General features: G+C 32.1%; 1 protein-coding gene across 2 annotated transcripts; it reads left to right on the top strand.

Moving 5' to 3' along the window:
* The first annotated feature begins 7,053 nt into the window (after positions 1-7,053).
* LOC132735971 (uncharacterized) lies at positions 7,054-19,447 on the top strand. Of its 2 annotated transcripts, none has more exons than XM_060723016.1 (5): positions 7,054-7,297; positions 14,022-14,127; positions 14,548-14,669; positions 17,594-17,640; positions 18,185-19,447. In XM_060723016.1, the coding sequence occupies exons 1-5, from the start codon at positions 7,246-7,248 to the stop codon at positions 18,707-18,709; spliced, it is 852 nt and encodes a 283-aa protein (XP_060578999.1). In that variant the 5' UTR covers positions 7,054-7,245; the 3' UTR covers positions 18,710-19,447. The 2 variants fall into 2 exon arrangements, with proteins under 2 accessions (XP_060578999.1, XP_060578998.1); XM_060723015.1 differs by having other exon boundaries at positions 7,056-7,297; positions 14,548-14,750.
* Positions 19,448-21,390: the final 1,943 nt, after the last annotated feature.

Here is a 21,390-nt window from a genome sequence, read left to right as displayed (position 1 = left end):
GTCATGACCAGCGGATGACCCCTATTGATTTTGGGGTCAAGGGATCTGTTTAATATTGAGCTTGTACTTAAAGACGGTTTCTGACCAATAACTCAACAACTCAAGTTGCCTTGGTTGATATTTTTGTATTAAACTAAAAATGCTTTTGGTATTCTAATATAATATAACAACTTGACTGTCATTAATGAGGCCTACACGATTCATAAAATTTATGCATATGTTATTTGGTAAGATTTGTAACTTAAATTGCTGCACACAACCTATGGGGTCACAATAATTATTACCTTGTGACTAGTCATGACCAGTATATAAACCCTTATCAATTTTTTGTTCAGTGGTTGCCGGTCAGAAGTCGAGCATAATAACCTAATCACATGCCTAATTGGCTGCCGATATGGGGCATACATGTTTTACAAACATATCTCGTTTACAAATGACTAAAAACTCCAATTTTAATTTTCCTGGGCATAACCGACTGTCTGTTTGTCCACACAAACATATACTTCTTAGGTGGCTATGGAAGCAATTTTCTTTGACGCTATTCCTTTAAAAGCTCTAAGAAGCTGGGTAAGTAATGGAGATAACAAAGGGGTAGTTATTAAAATACCCAAATTTTGCTTTTATCTCCCAAGTTATTTCCCTTTGTAACACTGGTATAGTTAAACTATGCTGGCTACTAAATATCATATTGTGCAGGTATATAAATACCTTGGATGGTCCTGTAACTTCGGCTTTTATTTATAGACTGATGTCTTTCATATTTAATAGGAACATACCTTGATGTCTTTCATATTTAATAGGAACATACCTTGATGTCTTTCATATTTAATAGGAACATACCTTGATGTCTTTCATATTTAATAGGAACATACCTTGATGTCTTTCATATTTAATAGGAACATACCTTGATGTCTTTAATATTTAATAGGAACATACCTTGATGTCTTTAATATTTAATAGGAACATACCTTGATGTCTTTCATATTTAATAGGAACATACCTTGATGTCTTTCATATTTAATAGGAACATACATTGATGTCTTTAATATTTAATAGGAACATACCTTGATGTCTTTAATATTTAATAGGAACATACATTGATGTCTTTCATATTTAATAGGAACATACCTTGATGTCTTTCATATTTAATAGGAACATACCTTGATGTCTTTCATATTTAATAGGAACATACCTTGATGTCTTTCATATTTAATAGGAACATACCTTGATGTCTTTAATATTTAATAGGAACATACCTTGATGTCTTTAATATTTAATAGGAACATACCTTGATGTCTTTCATATTTAATAGGAACATACCTTGATGTCTTTCATATTTAATAGGAACATACCTTGATGTCTTTAATATTTAATAGGAACATACCTTGATGTCTTTCATATTTAATAGGAACATACCTTGATGTCTTTCATATTTAATAGGAACATACCTTGATGTCTTTAATATTTAATAGGAACATACCTTGATGTCTTTCATATTTAATAGGAACATACCTTGATGTCTTTAATATTTAATAGGAACATACCTTGATGTCTTGAATATTTAATAGGAACATACCTTGATGTCTTGAATATTTAATAGGAACATACATTGATGTCTTTAATATTTAATAGGAACATACAGTGGGTGGTGTGAAATGGGTAACTGAGGTCAAGATTGCTTGAGCTAAAAATATTTTGTATATACTTTTGCTCATACAGTCTTTATATTTATTGAACTCTTTCATATTTAGTAGGTAGATTTCTCATTTTGATGGGGTTTGGGAATTGTTGTAGCATAATGCAAAGTCCTAGTTCAAATACGCAAGATAAGAAAGGCCAATAGGCTTTAGTGATTAATCACAAAGCATTTGAACAATAAACCGTGCATTATTATATGATAATGCTAGAAAAAGTAATATCTATTTCCATTCTAACATTGAAGTAAAAAGAGAATTGATAAAAATATGTTCCATTTTTAGCTAGAGTTAATTTTCCTCACGTCCTTTGGTGTATTGACATCATATCGAACATCAAATTTTTAAATATGCTGTGCATATATGGTGTTGTATGCACTTGAATTTCCTATATGTCTGATAGGGGACTAGTGTGAAGACTGTTAGAATTTTGCTTTTATATTCTTTATTTATTAACCAACATCTTTCATATTTGGTAGGAACTTACATGTACTGTAGGTGATCCTCTAAATATGCAGGAGTTTAGGATCAGAATCAAACTCAAGATAAAGTTAAACACAGTTGGTCATTCAGCCTTTGAGCATTGACTGGTATGTACTTCGGGTAAACCTTTAACTTATGTTGGGATAAGAGATTACTGGGTTCAGGGTCAAGGACACTTGGAATTTGTTTTGTGAAATTGGTTACTGACAAGTATTATGGCCGGGGCACAGATCTATGGGTTCTTTTTCCTAAAATGTATCCCAATAATGATTTGTTTCATCACACATCCTTCAAAGTTCCCAGGGGCGTAACTGAGCTATTTTGGTATGTACTCCTTAAGTAGGGGGGTTCGGGGGCATGCTCCCCCGAGATTTTTTTTTGAAAGAGGAAGCGATATCCTGGCATTTTGTGACTATCTAGAGGCTATATTGACAACATATTGGTAATGATTTTCAACTCTTTTTGTTAATTTTAGGTAAAATGAACAAGTACGTTACATATACCATAGAACTTTTTTATATTTATAATCGATTTTTTTTGCAGAAAAAATTGTTATTTTGCGACTTTCAAACTGATGTTATAGCAACAAATCTCCCGTATTTAGTAAATTTTAGATAAAAAAAACGCTAGAAACGTCGAACACTAAAGCAAGCATTTGTTTTAATTGAATTTATTATATGTCATGTTTGAGTACAGAGCCTTGCTTTCTTTAGAAAAGCCGGGTCCGCTGGACGGAATTGTCAAATTCACGTTAGTCCGTCACATAAGCCACAGCTAACGCTGAGACTCTCGACAAAGATGAGCATATTCACACAATGCCCCAATGCTCTCTGAGGAAAGACTGTCATTCTGCACCTTCATAAATAGCAACTGTTGTAACAAAATATTAATTTAAGAACGATAATGGTGTGAAAATTGTGATTAAGTTCAGTGAGTGTTTTGGACTGTTAAATATTTCATTACATTACAATACATTTTGTATATATAAAAATAACGCGTTATATTACACGTTATATTACACGCAAAGATATTTCAAAATCTCCTTTCAGAAATGTCAGTAAATTAATTAAAAAATGTTGCATATAACATAGATGTGGATAATGTGAATACATCAAAGGACTCATTTAAGACCGTTTGTGATCATAAAGTAAATTCATAAGCAGATATATGCATGTACGACTTTAATAATGATGTAACTTGCTTGATGACTCATCGCAATGTTTTGCTGACCACAGAGAATGATTATGTCAACAACTAAGTTTAGAATATTACTTTTCTTTTAAATAAATGCATAAAATTGAGAAGAAATTGTAAATTCTTTGTCTTTTTCTGCCCTTTCTGGCACGGCAAAGTTATTTTCTCAATCAATTGACTAATGTGCCATTGAGAAATTATACCAATTTGTTACTTGTTTTCTGATTAAAAGATGAGATTAAAAATCAAACATTCAAGGCTACGTTGGCAGAACTCAGCCCCCTACACAATCCAGCCACACCAGAAGGGCACCCAGAAGGCACCCAACCAAAATCAGAAGAGGACACAAAAGGGCCGATACGGGAATAGTAAAAAGTTTGGGAAAAAATTATTGCGGGCGACCTGCGCGCAGAATAAGATGCACGTTGCGCAAAAACAGGCCACCAAGCCAATGCTAGGGGAATATCTCGGCCAAGAATAGGTTCTGAACAAGACACCTTAAGCTTTTCATAACTTTTCTCCGTTGAATCTGTACAAATTATCGCAATATAGATCATTTTAAAAGATATTAATTTATACTGTATATGTTATGAAATATTCATATAATGATAAAGTCGAAAGAGTCAGTAGGCCTCTATAAGCCCCGACCACACTACCCCCTATGTTTTTATCACTTTTTAGAACTTTAAGCGCATGTGATTTTTTTGAATACAGGATTGATTTGTACGCACGGGCGTACAGGAGTACGCCTAGTTACGCCCCTGGTTCCCTATACAGTTTGTTTTCTAACTCTTTCAATTATGTCAGTACTATTAAGGTAGACCATGGGTAATGCTGAAGAGAATCTACATTGAAATTGAGGGGTGTGGGTTCTAACCCTAGATTGGGCAACTTTAATTTTTTTCCTTTTTTCTTTTTAACATTATTTATGTATCTCTTTGATCCCTTATGGAAGAAAAAAGTGTTTGATTTTAATTATTGTAGGTATTTATTTGCTAAATAATGCCAAATTTAATAGCAAATATGATACCAGATATTTTCAAAGTTTAATAAAATAAAAACTACACGGTAAAAGTATTTTATATTCCGCATGATCAACCAATATATGAGTACTTTTAAGAAAATTTAGGCAAACTTTGAAAACATCCCCTCATTGTGGTAAATTTTTGGGATATTTTGAATAAGGCTTTTTATATAGGGAAATTGTCAAATAAGTATTTAAAGTGGATGGGATAGTGTAACATTTTAATACAAATGAAAAACATTTTATTAGAAACAATCATTCTGCTTGTGTGATTTGTTATATGAATGTTATTATTTTTTCTTAACAATGAGTAATAGGAAAACATTTTTTTTCATAATGATGATATTATAGATTATTTAGAGCTTTGTCATTTCTGAAAATAAGCCCTTCTTGTAACAAAGTATTAGTTCAGAAATATATCCATAACTCATAAGTCACACGGTAAATTTTGTTTAAATTTTGCACACAAGTGACCTTAAAGACAAACAACTGTCCTATGTTGTCAATTTTACAGTTCCCTATAGTGCCCATTACCCATGGTCAACCTTAAAGGCATTACAAAATTATTTTGCAACGCAACTTTGTGTTAAAATGTGAAAAAGTATGTCTTTGAAAGTAGCATGAGTAGAAATCAACTCTGCCTGAATACCTCATTGTGGAATATACGCTTGGCTTATAAAAAGCCACGAAGATCTATTGTTGCGTTGTATATAAAGATTCGGTTAAAACATTGTTATTATTGTGCAAACAAAATCACAACAGTTAACTTCTCCAGATTGGTTCATAAAATGAAAAATTTCATTTTGTGAATGATTAATTTTGTGGAAGGTTAGTTGACACGGAGTAAAAAGAAAAGAATAAATCGCAGACATAATGATAAGGCAATATCTCTAGTCCATATGGCCGGTTAGTGTAAAACTTTCGATTGAATGAAAAAGAAAGAAACAACAACACTACAATACGAGAAATGCAAAGTAAGCATGCATAGGTTCTTTTAAGGGCAATGACTCTGTAACTAGCTTTGTACAATTAAGGAAACTGATTTCACGTAGTCTAAAAATAAAGAGGCACAAAGGAAGGACATCTGATTGCCAGCAAAGCTCACCATGACCTTAAAATGGCTATGTTGTTAGCTAAAATACAACGTTCGGAATGTTGAAGCTCTTCAGGTACAACAAAACGAACAATAAAATTCGAAAATAAAACACAATTTCCACAGAATATCTTATAAACAGTATTGATGGTCGGAGTGCATTTTCTACTTTTTTTATGTTGTTGCACACTAAGAATTTGTAAATCTTATACTGTTTATTGAAATATAACAGTATATTACCTCCCTTGGTCCATCTTGGTTCTGTTCGGGCTAATAAGTAAAAACATTTTTACCTTTTCTTGTCATTTGTTCGTTATTTATAAAATATTTTATTATATTAAGTTTACACTTTTGTAAAGATACTAAGGATCGCGGACGCCCTGTAAATGAAACTAAATGCATATAGGTATGCTTATGAAATGTTATTACGGGAATACAGCAGTAATTTTTTACTGCATTTGAACATGTTTGCCTCACCCAGTAAATGTCGGAAATTTCCCGTCAAAAAAATGAAGGTTTACAACAGAAAATGTTTCCAAGAATAGGTTCACATCCATACGGTGGCACAAAAGTTAGATGCGTTTTTATTCATCACGTGCGCATGAGTTACTATGTCGTGGCCAAGAGATACTAAGTCGTGCGCACAAGGTAATTAAGTGGTGCACACGACTATGTGGTGGTGGCCACGAGTTACTAAGTCGTGCACGTGAGATAATTAAGTGGTGAACACGAGATACTATGTCGTGCGCACAAGTTACTAAGTCGTGCGCACTAGATGATTAAGTGGTGCGAACGAGATACTGTGTCGTGCGCATGAGTTACTAAGTCGTGGTCATAAGTTATTTAGTCGCGCGCACGAGATTATTAAGTGGTGCGCACGAGATATCATGTCGTGCGAACGAGATAAATAAGTAATGGGCACGAGTTCATATAAGGAAACGACGAGATTATTAAGAATTAAGTCGTGCGCACGAGATAATTAACCAGTCAGAGTACACTTTATATAAGAACATTCTTAGTTAACTAGAAATGTCCCATAGGACAATAATGCCCCTACTTCATCTGTCTGTCACAGTGCCATATATACAAGTTATTGTACAATTATTTTACATTTAGCGTCATTGCGACTCCGATTTACCAAATGAAAATGGACATGCAGTATTATAACTGAATTTAATAATCAAATACAGTTTCTAAAATATACATAAAAAATACATTGCAAGGGAACACACATTTTAGTGCCCATTGCCTATCAAATGACTCTTTTATTGATTTCTATTCTGCTATCATAACCCCTACGTGAAGGGAAACTAATGTGCTCTTAAACGGCATTCACCAAAACCAGTTTGAAATTTAACCTAATTTAGACCAAAACTTCCTTAATAATATTATTTTTACGTATACTACAATGTACAGTACATAACATTCTTGAGACAGACATTTACCATAGATTCAGATTGTTTAAGCTCACTTCCCGGTATTCTCATTACCGTATATATAAATATATTTAAGTTGTGGCTTAAACAAATTCTCTCCGCTTCAGCGATTTGTAAACGAACGCTTTTCCAATTATAGCTTATATGTAGTTGACAGTTGGTACGGACTGTCTTTCACCTTTATCGCAGGAGTTATTGCATAAATCTTCAAACTAATGCACACAAGGTAGAGAATCGAGTTTCGGGAATTTAATATATAAAGCATTACAGTGATCCAAGATTCTCTAACACTAATGAAATATTTATAACAGAATATTCAAAATGACTGTAAAAATAACGTTACTCTGTGTTCTCTTATTGGAATCAATATCGGGTATGTATTCTTTCTTTATACAAACCATAAACTTTATATACATGTACAGCTCTAAAACGTGAAGTAATTGTTAATTAAACAAGGAAACAAATTGAATTTAAAACCTGATCCATTTGCATTATACACGTTTGACATTTACTATTTTAGTATTACTCCTAGCGATTGGTATGTTAAGACCTAGACCGGATGCGAACTTCAGTAAGTTTTTTAGGGGTAAGGGCGTGGCATTTCGATACGAATTAGTCACTAATCATTTGTGACTTATTGGTTTTGAATGACTATTTACAGTGAATTTAAGACTGAATATTTACACAGTTCCACAAGAATAATTGTTTATAGAATAAAGTAGATTTGTACCTAATTTATAAGCAAAAACATTGCTATTTACAACGAGATTATAGAAGAAATGATATATAAGGTTCTTGATGGTGAGAAAAGCTAGCTATATTTGAAACAACATGTATTTAATTAAATGAGAATATGTCATATTTAAAGCAAAAGAAATAAAGCTATATTCAATATATACCAGATAACGCCTACACCGTACATTTTCTTTAGTGATTTTTTGTTTCAAATGTTAGCGTTTGTTTAAAGCATTTTTTTTTAGGTTCAGACATTTTGATTAAGGGGAATGTTGGTATGAGAAATCAATGTTTTTATGATAGTTACGTGGTTATAAAAGTTTGAAACCGAATACTATCTCCCTATCTCTATTTTATGATCAGTAATTGTTTCACCAATACTATCATATAGCGTACCACATCGTTCTATATGTAGACACATGACTTCAGCCGCATTGATGGTCAAATATGGGCATGCTTAGTTTTATTACATTACACGTTATTTGTTTTTTCTTCTCGGGTATTCCGTGATACATTAACGTCCGGACCATCGTTATATGCCTTGTAATTTGCAATATCTGCACAGTACATGTCTAGCAATATCAGTGCCTTCTTTTTGGTACACCAATGTCTCACGCTTTCCCATGTCTATCACGGATCCTTTAAATTTATATTATTCTGTCACTGGCCCTTTACTACCATTTCCAATCGTTTTCCATTTACTCTTCTATTAGTTGCATATCGACTTCTGTTACTAGTATTATTCAACCACCATTTTACTGTCTTTACTCTTCTGTAAGCTACTCTTTTAAGCTTTCCATCGCAATCATTAGGCTGACCATCGCTCTTCTATTATCTGCCCAAAACCTGCAGAATCGCTATTCTTTCATCTGTCCATCGCCCTGTATTAACTCAAGATTCCATGTCTATTCAAGTTGTTTTATTCTATGTTTAAAAAGTTCGAGCAGTTTTTTCGGACTACGTGAGTATGTATCTCGGATATATCACCCAGAATGACCTTACGTAAATACTATACGCGCCCCTAATTGGACAGTGTACCTTGAGAGCGACAAGAGACATGTACCGAGGTAAATGTAGAGTAAATCACCCCCTCCCCCTCCCACCACCCCGAAATTACGCTTCAAACACAGTGAACTGAACCACCACACGGGTTCTCGCAAGCTCAATTTATGATTTATCCCTCGTTAGTGTCCACAAAACTTCATGATTATACGGCGCTTAACCGTGTTTTTCATACTTCCCGGTAACTGGTTTCTTGTTCTTCTATATCAGTTTAAATATTATCTTTATTATATAGCTTTTCCACCTTTTTATATATGCCCATTGCGTTATATTACAGTATTCATATGATTATCAGTGAAATAAAAAACTAATTGAATTTTAAAACCTGATTCCATTTGTTTAATTTACATTTTTATATTTTAGTATTACTTCTAGCGATTGGTTATGTTAATACCAGACCGGATGCGAACTTCAGTAAGTCTTTGTAGGTAAGCGTGCAATTTCGATACGAATTAGTCTTAAATACTTTTGTGACTTTTGTTTAATGATATTTATCAGTGAATTTAATGAATTTACACAGTTTCACAAGAATGATTTTTATTAAAGTAGATTTTACTTAATTTATAAAAAAAACATTGTATTTACACGGATTTATGAAGAAATATATTAACGTCTGAATGAGAAAAGCTAGCTATATTTGAAGCTATTCAATGAGAATATTTCATATTTAAAGCAAAAGAAATAAAACAATAATGTATATTCAATATACACATATACCAGATAACGCCTACACCGTACATTTTCTTTAGTGATTTTTTTGTTTCAAATGTTAGCGTTTGTTTAAAGCATTTTTTTTTTCGGTTCAGACAATTTGATTAAGGTGAATGTTGGTATGAGAAATCAATGTTTTTATGATAGCTGCGTGGTTATAAAAGTTTGAAACCGAATACTATCTCCCTATCTCTATTTTATGATCAGTAATTGTTTCATCAATACCATCATATAGCGTACAACATCGTTCTATATGTAGACACATGACTCCAGCCGCATTGCTGGTCAAATATGGGCATGTTTAGTTTTATTACATTACACGTTAATTGTTTTTTTCTTCTCGGGTATTCCTTGATACATTAACGTCCGGACCATCGTTATATGCCTTGTAATTTGCAATATCTGCACAGTATGTCTAGCGATATCAGTGTCTTCTTTTTGGTACACCAATGTCTCACACTTTCCCATGTCTATCACGGATCCTCTAAATTTATATTATTCTGCCACTGACCTTTTACTACCATTTCCAATCGTTTTCCATTTACACTTCTATTAGTTGCATATCGACTTCTGTTACTAGTATTATTCAACCACATTTTTACTGGCTTTACTATTCTATAAGCTACTCTTTCAAGCTGTCCATCACCATCATAAGGCTGACCATCGCTCTTCTCCAAAACCAAGACATAAGACATGTTCCTAGGTAAATGTAGAGATATGAAGAGACTGGAAATGATTTTCTCCCCCCCCCCCCCAACCACCCACCACCCCGAAATTATGCTTCAGTGTAAGATCGAAAAATATTTCACCTCGTGAACACCAAAAGTTCATATTTCACTCGTGGCTGCGCCACTTGTGAAATATACCTTTTGGGGCTCACTCGGTGAAATATATTCCGATCTTACACTGAAGTAAACAAACACCTCAATATAATCATCTATTCATCATCTTTTGCTATGATTCATGTTATAAATTACACTAAAGAAATATAATATAACATATAATATGTTGTATCCATGTCTTTAATTTCAATTTTATGTCTTTTTTGTGGTTTCATAATATTTCTTTTGGTTTATTGCTTTATTTGAAGGCGGATGATTTAGACGGGGATTATATGACATGTGCCATTGAACCCAATATTCACCATAATACAATCTTTACAGGCTTTTAGTGTAACGTTATCACATTGTTGTATCAGGATGTTGTAGATTATATTTCTTGATGGTTTAGAATTTTCCGTGTTGCGAAATATAATATCAACTGACAAGAATTTAGCTAAAAGTAATAATTTTGACATTTAACACCATGCACATGTAACGCACGTCCATGCTTCGGCAAAGGATTAACAAAAACTGTATCAAATAATGAACAGAAATAATTTACTTTTCTCTCGTCACATCAAAGATTTTTACGTACATGTATACCAAACCTAGAAGAACAGTATAGTAGTATTGCAAGTATCGAAAAGTTTCAAAAGGTTGAAAAGATACCATCGGCAGTACAACTTTTTACAAACACAAAGATCTGTCAGAGTGAAGAAAACACTATGACATGGTTGCGGTAAAATGTCTCGTAGTCAATGCAATAGGTTTGATTAAATATATTTTCAAAATTGTGTGTTCAAGGATAATTCTACTGCAAAAACGTATTTAAGTGTTCCGTTTCAAGGATTTGAAGTTTCAAGATAAACATTTTCATAATTAACCTTGAAATATTGAATTGACGATCTTTTAATTTATGATAAATAAAACATGTATCATCAACCAAATTGATCAGGAAGAAATGATGATTTTATATTTTTACCAAACATTGTTAAAATCAGGCTATAAAAGCAGCATGCATCCAGATTCAAGCTTTCATGAAAATATTGAAAAAAATATTAAAAAATATAAAATATCGTCAAGCGATCAAAGAAAGTACTTTCAATCCTAGTAAATTAACAAATAAACGTAAAAATATGTATAAGATACGCAGTAGAAATGTGGTATTAGATACTTCAAAATCATCATAGCATGTAACATGTAAATCATTACATGAATTGTGAATATTTTTACTCTTCTTTAAATCTTATTTCATTTTTTTTTAAAGATCCCGTAACACATTTTTTTATGGTTTTATATCATAAATATAATGCTCAAATTAAGATTTATCAATATTGTAAGTTCTAAAAAGCATTATTTATAAAGATACTACCAAATTTAACTTTTCATGTAAATAAAGGGAGGTAATAAAAAAAATTCTATAAAGTCTAAGTCAAATTTTCCAATAAGAAATGAATGCATATATTTAAATAATTAAATAATTTATAATATTTACAAATATTTGCATTACATATTTTACATATTCTTTGATGTTTGAAAATTGTTTTATAAGCATAATTATATACATATATATAATGACAAAAATATTAAAATGATCTTATGTACTAAAATCACGCTAAAATGACATTTCTTGAAGTTTCAGCATGAATTTCTGTTTAAATTCTAAATATTTTGGGTTTGAAGCGTAAATATATCTATATATGTTGAACAAAATTTAGACCTGTGTCTCCCTTTAAATGTGGTATACAACCTCAATTACAACATTGTCTTGAAAAATTTTTGGCTCGTTTGGAGGCATTCAGCTTTAAAGCATTCTGTCCTGGGCATTAGCGTTAATACTCGTATATCAAATGTACACACACATTCGTTTAATCTAACTCACTGTATGTTGATGAAATACTAATATATGGGCGGTTTCAAATATTTCCTACATCAAGATGAAAGGCATTCAATCTTAATTTAAGTGCAATTACCCGAGACCATGTCTTCATCTAAACTTGTTTAAAAACGCTTTAAATATCAAGTTAACGTTTTAATTTCACATTACATACAATCATGCAGGTTTTATTAAATTAGAAATCGGGCGATCAATAGACCAAAGGACACCCGTAGAACATGTTTTATTTAGATCTTTATACAGCATTTCGCATGACCTTTCACTTACTATCAAAATATTAATAAAACTGCAAAGTATGATGTTACTAAACATGAGCTTAATCATCTTTATTTAGTAAAGTGTATATAAAGAGTATATAGCTGTTTTATCTACCTACGAAATGAAAATAACTCATACTTATGTACTTCTACACATATACTTCATGTATATAAAAAGCTACATATGCAATATTTTTAAAGAAGAAATAAACTACAATGTATATGCAAACATTTATGCTTGTATTTTGCAACGCAAGTACTGACATTCTGTAGTAAATGTAGAAAAAGAGGAGAATTCTTTGAGTCATGACCTAATATGAAAACCCTATTGACCATTACAGACAGATTATTTCTATTGTTATCCTTGCTATACAACATCATTGTGGACATATTTATTTGTCTTTTTACATGTTAGGTATAAGTCTTGTTTAACAAGTTACCCATTGTATAAAAATATCTCGAATCACCGCTTCACTCAACACAAACGCTGATACCAAACAGAGTTTTTGTTAAAGTTTGCATTATATATAAAAAAGACCGCTTTTGACAGGTAACACACCGTAAAACTGTAAATGAATGGGAAATGTTTGTTTGATTTCACAAAGCATAGAGATAGATATCAGTATGGAAGTAATTCCTTAGCCCATGATTCATTGTTATAATACTGTAAAGTTACGGTCCATCTACTAGTTTTTTCCTTTTGCTATATCAAACTGTTATTACACAGACTTTTTTACTGCACAAAGTTGCCAAACATTTGTTAGGAGTTTAATTACGCATAGTAAATTGCTTTTCATATAATAAATTCATATAACAAAATCTAAAGCACATTTTATTTTTAAGATGCATGGACGAGCGTATTCAATGCATCATTTTTTAAGGCAAAATTACCATAACATTTGGGTTTTTAACACAATTAATCAATTCACTACAATGTATATTTTTATCAGACTCCAGAAATGTTCAATTTAAAAATGAGACCTTTACAAGTCATGTACTTTATTATCAACATGATGTGACAACAAATGTAATTATACAATTAATGAGTATCTTCATTTTCACTCATTTCTTTCCATCTATATATCTATGAGTGAATAAATTAAAGGAGAGTTGAAAACAGAAAAGTAACGTACAACATAAAATTTAACTTCCAAAAGTTCCCAGACTCTTTCACATTGTCATGTTATACAGCAAAATATGATTGTGTCCATTAATCTAGGATATATTATAGCTATCGAAAGCAATATTGAACAGACTTGTTCTTGGGCATAATTGTAACTGCTCCTTTGAGACGATGTTCAAGGCTTGCACTCTTACATTTATGACTGAATTTTTAAATCTCAGTATCATTTCTTATTTGTGTCAAAAAGTATTTTGAAAAAGTACAAATATAGTTAAATATAAATTGATGGTGATTTATTTCAGTGCATTTTTCGTTGCCTAGAAGTGCGCCTGGTTCCAATTATTTATATGTCATGTATACCAGTATTTGTCTAGTTCAACTTATGTGATATATATATCAGAACTCATATGTTCTGTTTAGGATACCTTTTATGAATAATTGGTGAGTATATGTTTGTTTGTTGTATAGTAACTGTGTATGATATATTACAGGGACACTGGGGTATGACTATAATGTCGGTGGAATGGTTGCCGCCTCACTTGCTGGATTTATATTTCTGGTTGCCATAGCTATACTGCTCATTATAGCAGTCATGTGGTGAGTAGGTCGACATATACCCACCCCACCCAAACAAACAAAATCCTGAATTTATCCACTTAGTAAATAAATAAAGTTTGTTTAAATTTGGTAAATAAAGTTTAATTAAGGTATATAACTGAATTCCCATTATAATCGCTGTTACATATGTCAAGGACAGCAAGTTTTAAGTTTTTCTAAAATTTGCACAGTACGCTTGCTTTCTATAGTAATAAGATACTAGGTACTATCACATTTCTTTCGCATCTACTTATTTTATTAGACCTAAATTTTGTTTACAGATAATAAAAGCATGCTGTTAGGTTATCTGAGACGACCAAATAATGAAATATTTCAAGTTAAAAAACATTGCAAGGTCATAAATATTTGCTCAAACAGAAACTATACATGTATTTTGTTTGACATTTCTATTATTATCAGGCGAGATTGGTACATGAAACGTCAAGCTAGAAAGGGAAGATACAGGATACCAAGAGTAGAATGGCGTATATTCAAACAAAAGGTTAAGAGATCAGCGTCTCCGGAAGGAACGCCGAAATCTGGTAGGAAGATGAACATGCGCATGTACAATATAGCACCAGGTAGTAGAGTAACAACACTAGAACGGCAAGAGCCGATCACAGGTATATATACCCAGATAATGCTTGCTTCTCTTACCATTACAACACCCATTTATTCCTGGTAATACATCGTGTCTTTTCTGTTCACTTCATAGTTCTATTCATTTTATTTTATCTTCGACATGATTTAAAAGTTTAATGAAACTTATAGATGAGTTAAATGTTTGTCGGCCTGCAAAATCATAGAATATGAAACATGCTGTTGAACCACTCAGATACTGCTAGACTAGGACCATTGCGGTAAACAGGAAACAGTACGGTGTATGAAAAACATCGTAGTAAACTGGAAACAGCCTGGAAATACGAAAACATCGTGGTTAACAGAACAACATTACAATGGAACATCGCGATAGACAGGAACATCACGATGAATGACAAACAGGGCGGCAAACAGTAAAATGGATGATGAATGGAAAACATGGTGGTAAACAAGAAACAGTTAGATGAATGGAAAACATCGTAATAAACTGGAAACATCACGGTGAATGGAAAACGTCATGGTAAACTGGAAACAATATGATGATAGGAAAACAGCAGCATGTAAATGGGAAACAATATGATGATAGGAAAACAGCAGCATGTAAATGGGAAACAATATGATGATAGCAAAACAGCAGCATGTAAATGGGAAACAATATGATGATAGGAAAACAGCAGCATGTAAATGGGAAACAATATGATGATAGGAAAACAGCAGCATGTAAATGGGAAACAATATGATGATAAGAAAACAGCAGCATGTAAATGGGAAACAATATGGTGATAAGAAAACAGCAGCATGTAAATGGGAAAGAATATGATGATAGGAAAACAGCAGCATGTAAATGGGAAAGAATATGATGATAGGAAAACAGCAGCATGTAAATTGGAAACAACGATGATAGGAAAACAGCAGCATGTAAATGGGAAAGAATATGATGATAGGAAAACAGCAGCATGTAAATGGGAAACAATATGATGATAAGAAAACAGCAGCATGTAAATGGGAAACAATATGATGATAGGAAAACAGCAGCATGTAAATGGGAAACAATATGATGATAAGAAAACAGCATGTAAATGGGAAACAATATGATGATAAGAAAACAGCAGCATGTAAATGGGAAAGAATATGATGATAGGAAAACAGCAGCATGTAAATGGGAAAGAATATGATGATAGGAAAACAGCAGCATGTAAATTGGAAACAACGATGATAAGAAAACAGCAGCATGTAAATGGGAAACAATATGATGATAAGAAAACAGCAGCATGTAAACGGGAAAGAATATGATGATAGGAAAACAGCAGCATGTAAACGGGAAACATCGTCGAGAATGGAAAACTTCGTGGTAAACACGAAACAGTGTGATGACATTTGAACATAATGGTAATATTAAAACAATATCATGAAAACGGGAAACATCTTGGACAATTTACTTCTAAGTCATCTTCCGCTATCAATTACTTTTTAATCAATCATTTACAGTAATCAACATTATATATTATAATGTTTATTTCAACAAGGAGGATATTTATTTCATCGCTTGTGCTCTTGCATTTACATATACATGTACCATATACTTTCATGAACATTTCATTGGCACAACTACCATATTTCCGCTTTTCAATTCAACATCTCATCTCTGCATCTATATACCTTTTTTCTCACTTTTTATGTGATGACATTTTGTTTTATATGTTTTCTAGACCTTTTTTTATCTTTTATTAGTAAAAATTAAACTCGGGAGTGTATATTTGTTCATATATTAACACAAAGCCATTAGCAAGTCCTGTTCATGTACTTCTTGACATGATTGTAGTCTGCATAGAACGCACATAGATTATATATTATATAATATCATTATACAGGTGTATGATTTTTTTTTCATATATTGTTACTAGTATAATTGTTAAGTTGGCTTGGAAAGATGTGTCTTTTTATAGAATGTTTTGTAAAAAGCTTACAGAAGTTATTTGATAATGTTTATATCAATTTTCGTTCAGTTTTTACATTTATTAGTATTTAGTTGCATGTTACATTGTTACGGTATATATGTCATGTTGAAATTGTACTCATTTAATTACAATGTTACAATGTTGTGTCAATATCACATGTCTAATATCAACAAGATGTAGCATGTTTGATTTAGCAAGTCTACAAGAATGGTTATGATAAATTATATAAAGTAAGTATGTGAAGCGTCCACAATGATCATCTTATATATTCAAGCACAGTTTCCACGTAGATTGATCTCTCGTGTTATTTTAACTATTTAGCGACATTGTAGGTTAGGGAAATTTTGTTTCATGAAATATCCTGGAAACAATTGTCTTGTATTCACCATTGGGTCTTTTGATGTGATACCTTTGATACTTTGATGTGATACTTTGATACTTTGATACTTTGATGTGATACTTAAAATCTACATTGATTGATTGATTGATTGATTGATTGATTGATTTCAAACACGATTTAACAAACAAAAAATAAAAGGGGAGTAAACAGATTTACCTTCATGCAATGCTCTTAAATGATAGTTTTACATTTTCAAGTATATAAATTCAATGTTATTTGACTACTTATATTTTCTATAAAACAGTTTTAATGCATCCTTTAAGAATATCATTTAAAGTAAAATACGTCTGGGAATATAATTATGTAGGTTTATTGCAATAAATAAAATATAAATATCATATCATTAAATAAATGCGTTCTTTACATATATTTATTTGCACATGTGGCTGAGAAAGATTTTATGAATTCATTTTTTTTTGCAAATTAAATAGTTTTTTTTATCAAATATTCACAGGAATATAACCTCGCATCCATCTAAAAGTGATAACCAATATATTGTATGTTTCAGACGCCTGGATAACACGATTACCTCCAGTGGACCATTACGAGGAAAAGGTAGGTAAATAAATAATGTAGGTAAATAAATAACGTAGATAAATAAATAACATAGGTAAATAAATAACGTAGGTCAATAAATAACGTAGATAGATAAATAACGTAGATAAATAAATGATGTAGATAAATAAATTATATTGGTAAATAACGTAGATAAATAAATAACGTAGGTAAATAAATAACGTAGATAAATAAATAACGTAGATAAATAAATAACGTAGACAAATAAATAACTAATGTAGGTTAATATATAACGAAGGTAAATAAATAACATAGGTAAACAAATAACGTAGATAAATAAATAACGTAGGTAAATAAATAACATAGGTAAATAAATAACACGATAGAGACGATAACCTTATATTGGGGTCTTATATCTTGCAGGTAATTGTTATATGTTGAACAGGATTCAGCATTTCATTGAGAAACCAACAATTGTATATTCAAATTAATTCTTTACATTTGGATCCAATCTCTATTATTAACATATAGCATGTATTCAGTATTGCATTTTGCTTAATGAGCACTACTTTTTATATTCTAGTCCAAGACGTTGAAGTTCGAACCAGAGGAAGAACATTTTATAATTGCCGATGTGTTACCAGAGAGCACACCAAGGTCGCAGCCTACAGTAACCTACCAGCAAGACACATCATTTACTAATAATTATACCACTAAAAATGATGCCACAACTACATATCTACGCCAGACGACTGCTCCCACAGAACGTGTAAGCTACGAACCTTATCACGTACGTGTACAAATGTCTCAGGCGTCCTCGAAACCTGCTCAACAACTCTCGCAGACGACACGACCTGCTCAGCAACTTACACAGACGACATATTCTACCCAGCAGATGTCGCAGACGACACGACCTGCCCACGTACTATCAAAGACTATGCCTGCGAGGCCTGCAAGCGGACATAACGATATTTTTATACAACCTCAAATTCCAGCTAGCAATTCTCCTGTCAATCAAGCCGGTGTCGTCGTGTTTGATTCAGACGATGAAGCTGGAAATATCCCGGCGCAGCCACAACGGCAATCCGAGGACATTGTCTTATTTTAAGGCATCACACCAAAGGACCCAATGAATGAACGGTTTCTGGCTGACATGGCAACGAAGGATTATTTCTAGATAAAGGCCTTAGTTCAACACTGCCGAATTGTTGTTGATGAAGACATTTTTATTTCTGCTTTTTGTATCGAAAATATAATGTTAAGGCTTTCCATAAAGAAAGTTTGTTAACCTTTTAACAACAGCTTAAAATAATATACAAAATACCCTTCTTAACAATTTAACTGTATTTATATTTATATCACTGAATTTAAACTTACAAATTTGTTGAATTACACCCCAAACGCTATGATAGTGGAATCAAACCATCGAAACCACAAAGGTATCATATAGATAAAATGTTATTTAAAACTTTCAAAACATTTAAATGACATCTATTTGAAAAAAGAGAACTTTGAGTATTGGTCTATAACAACAATGGCTGACAATGAACGCAATTTTCAAAATTGCCATGCAGTACTAAATCTACTACCAATTTAAAGTATATCTTATTGTATGATTTCACCTTTAATATTCTGTAAACGATCGTACACACGAACAAAAAATGTGCATGTATGAATTCTGACATCTGTCCCAAACTAATTTGTTTCATATTATATGTCTTACCTTACATTAGCGTATACATGTTTATATTTGTGCTTCATAAAATGTTGCTTATTTGTTGATTTCTATGTTGTGTAAACAGATACTTTATGTTTTGCCTAAGAAATAAATATATTTTTACATATATTTTGTTTTAGTCTTTCTGTATGTCAATATGTCAATACACGAGTGATTAAGTACGTAATCCATTGTCAATATTGTTTCTAATTAATTAAAATTCATTGAATACTTTCCGATACTTGGATTGTAATCAACTCTCGTGACGTTTTTATCATCTATCGTAACGGCTGTGACTAATTTGAGCCGCGTCACGACAAAACCAACATAGTGCGTTTGCGACCAGCATGGATCCAGACCAGCCTGCGCATCCGCGCAGTCTGATCAGGATCCATGCTGTTTGCTTACAAACCCTATAACAAGTAGGGAAACTGATTACGAACAGCATGCATCCTGATCAGACTGCGCGGATGCGCAGGCTGGTCTGGATCCATGCTGGTCGCAAACCCATTATGTTGGTTTTGTCGTGACGCGGCTCATTTATTTGTAGTACTGAATATTAAAGTTCTGAATATTAAAGACAGCAATTGTACAGTATTTTCAAATTCGTTTGAAAGACCTTTTGACGGGATAGTGGTTGTTTGTTATATATCCCTATCATAGCGGTTCGGGTCATACAAACTTATTCGTCGTACAGTGGTTTACATGTCTGCCTCTCAACCCAGATATCATGGTTTCGAGCTCTACTCGGGTCACGACCATGTTTCTTCATATGACACCAGTATTGGTTGGTTCCAGAAAGCGGACTCGAAAGTGATAAATATAAGTTGCAAGAACTTGTTTCGCAGTCGAGCTTTAATAAATATGACTATTACGGAGAGAGTTTTCAAAAAAGCTTTACAAGCTTCCTACTCAAGCCATAAATTTTATTTTATGTAATTTATTATGTTAATGTGTGGATTATCAATAAAATATTGTTTAAACTAAATATGACTAAACCAAACCAATCGTCATATAATTTCAAATGCATAAATAGACACCATCCTTATCACTATCATATACTAGTATATCTTGACAGACTCACATGAACAGGACAATATACTGTCTAACTAATTAATGTTATACACGAAGGACAAAACAGAACAGAATATGGATTTTATTTTCAGACCTGAGAAATGCGCTCTTTATCAATAACATTATTATACATTATTATTTCAGTACAAATTTTATTTGCAATGAAACGTCAAGTCCCAATAAATGTGATTTAGTTATCTCCCCAGGCATTCCGCTCTTTTGTCTTTGACCAATACCAATTCATAGCTAGGCAACAAATATCTGTTGACAAGAACAAACATTAATGCTGGTGCACCCGGGCATGACTCCGGGGAATGAAAGTCTGCAGACTGAAGTAAAGAGATAATTACGATTAAGTGCAACACATCGTCTGATATAAAAATATTGGAAGCAACAAAAACCATCTATATTGATTTTGTCTCTGATAATGATAAATGTTGAAGTTTTCAGTTAACTAGCAGATGATAAACGGGTATTTTATCGATTTATCAATTGAAATAACATCATCTTTGATCAAAACAGTTCTACGTTTTATTATTGATGATATGTGAAACAAAAGATGGCATTAAATACAGTTTTATAGATCATAAAAGAAAACTTGTTCAGCTGAATTACAAAAGATATACATTATTAAAAAGTTATTAAAACGTTTAACTTTTCTTTCAGCTGTTATGTTACAAATAAAGATTGTATCTATACTTGGCAGAGCATTACACATAAAAATAGATAAATGTGCATCATAATAATAAAAAAAACAACCTACTAACAATAGAAACTAATAATTATAACCAAAAAATGGTCTGACAATTTAAACTTTTTATTAAGTGTCAAAAATACGTATGATGAAAAATCATACAGGCTATCAACAAGAACATTAACTCTTGTAAGCTTGTATATACATTAGATTGATACATACTTGTTTATTACAGCGTACAGCCAATACACTTTTTACACGAACCACAATTCTGAAAAAAATGTTAATACAAATTTTCTTAAGT

The sequence above is a fragment of the Ruditapes philippinarum genome, unplaced genomic scaffold (genome assembly GCF_026571515.1).
Source record: "Ruditapes philippinarum isolate M1 unplaced genomic scaffold, ASM2657151v2 ctg1381_1_1_1_1, whole genome shotgun sequence".
NCBI lineage: Eukaryota > Metazoa > Mollusca > Bivalvia > Venerida > Veneridae > Ruditapes > Ruditapes philippinarum.
The sequence above is the reverse complement of the archived record's forward strand: the minus strand, read 5'-3'. Positions and strand labels throughout refer to the sequence as shown.

Coding starts and splice junctions, on each gene's coding strand:
- LOC132735971 (XM_060723015.1), top strand. CDS start 7,246: ATGACTGTAAAAATAACGTTACTCTGTGTTCTCTTATTGGAATCAATA. Junction 14,751..17,593: donor ACGGCAAGAGCCGATCACAG/GTATATATACCC, acceptor TGTATGTTTCAG/ACGCCTGGATAACACGATTA. Junction 17,641..18,184: donor TGGACCATTACGAGGAAAAG/GTAGGTAAATAA, acceptor TTTATATTCTAG/TCCAAGACGTTGAAGTTCGA.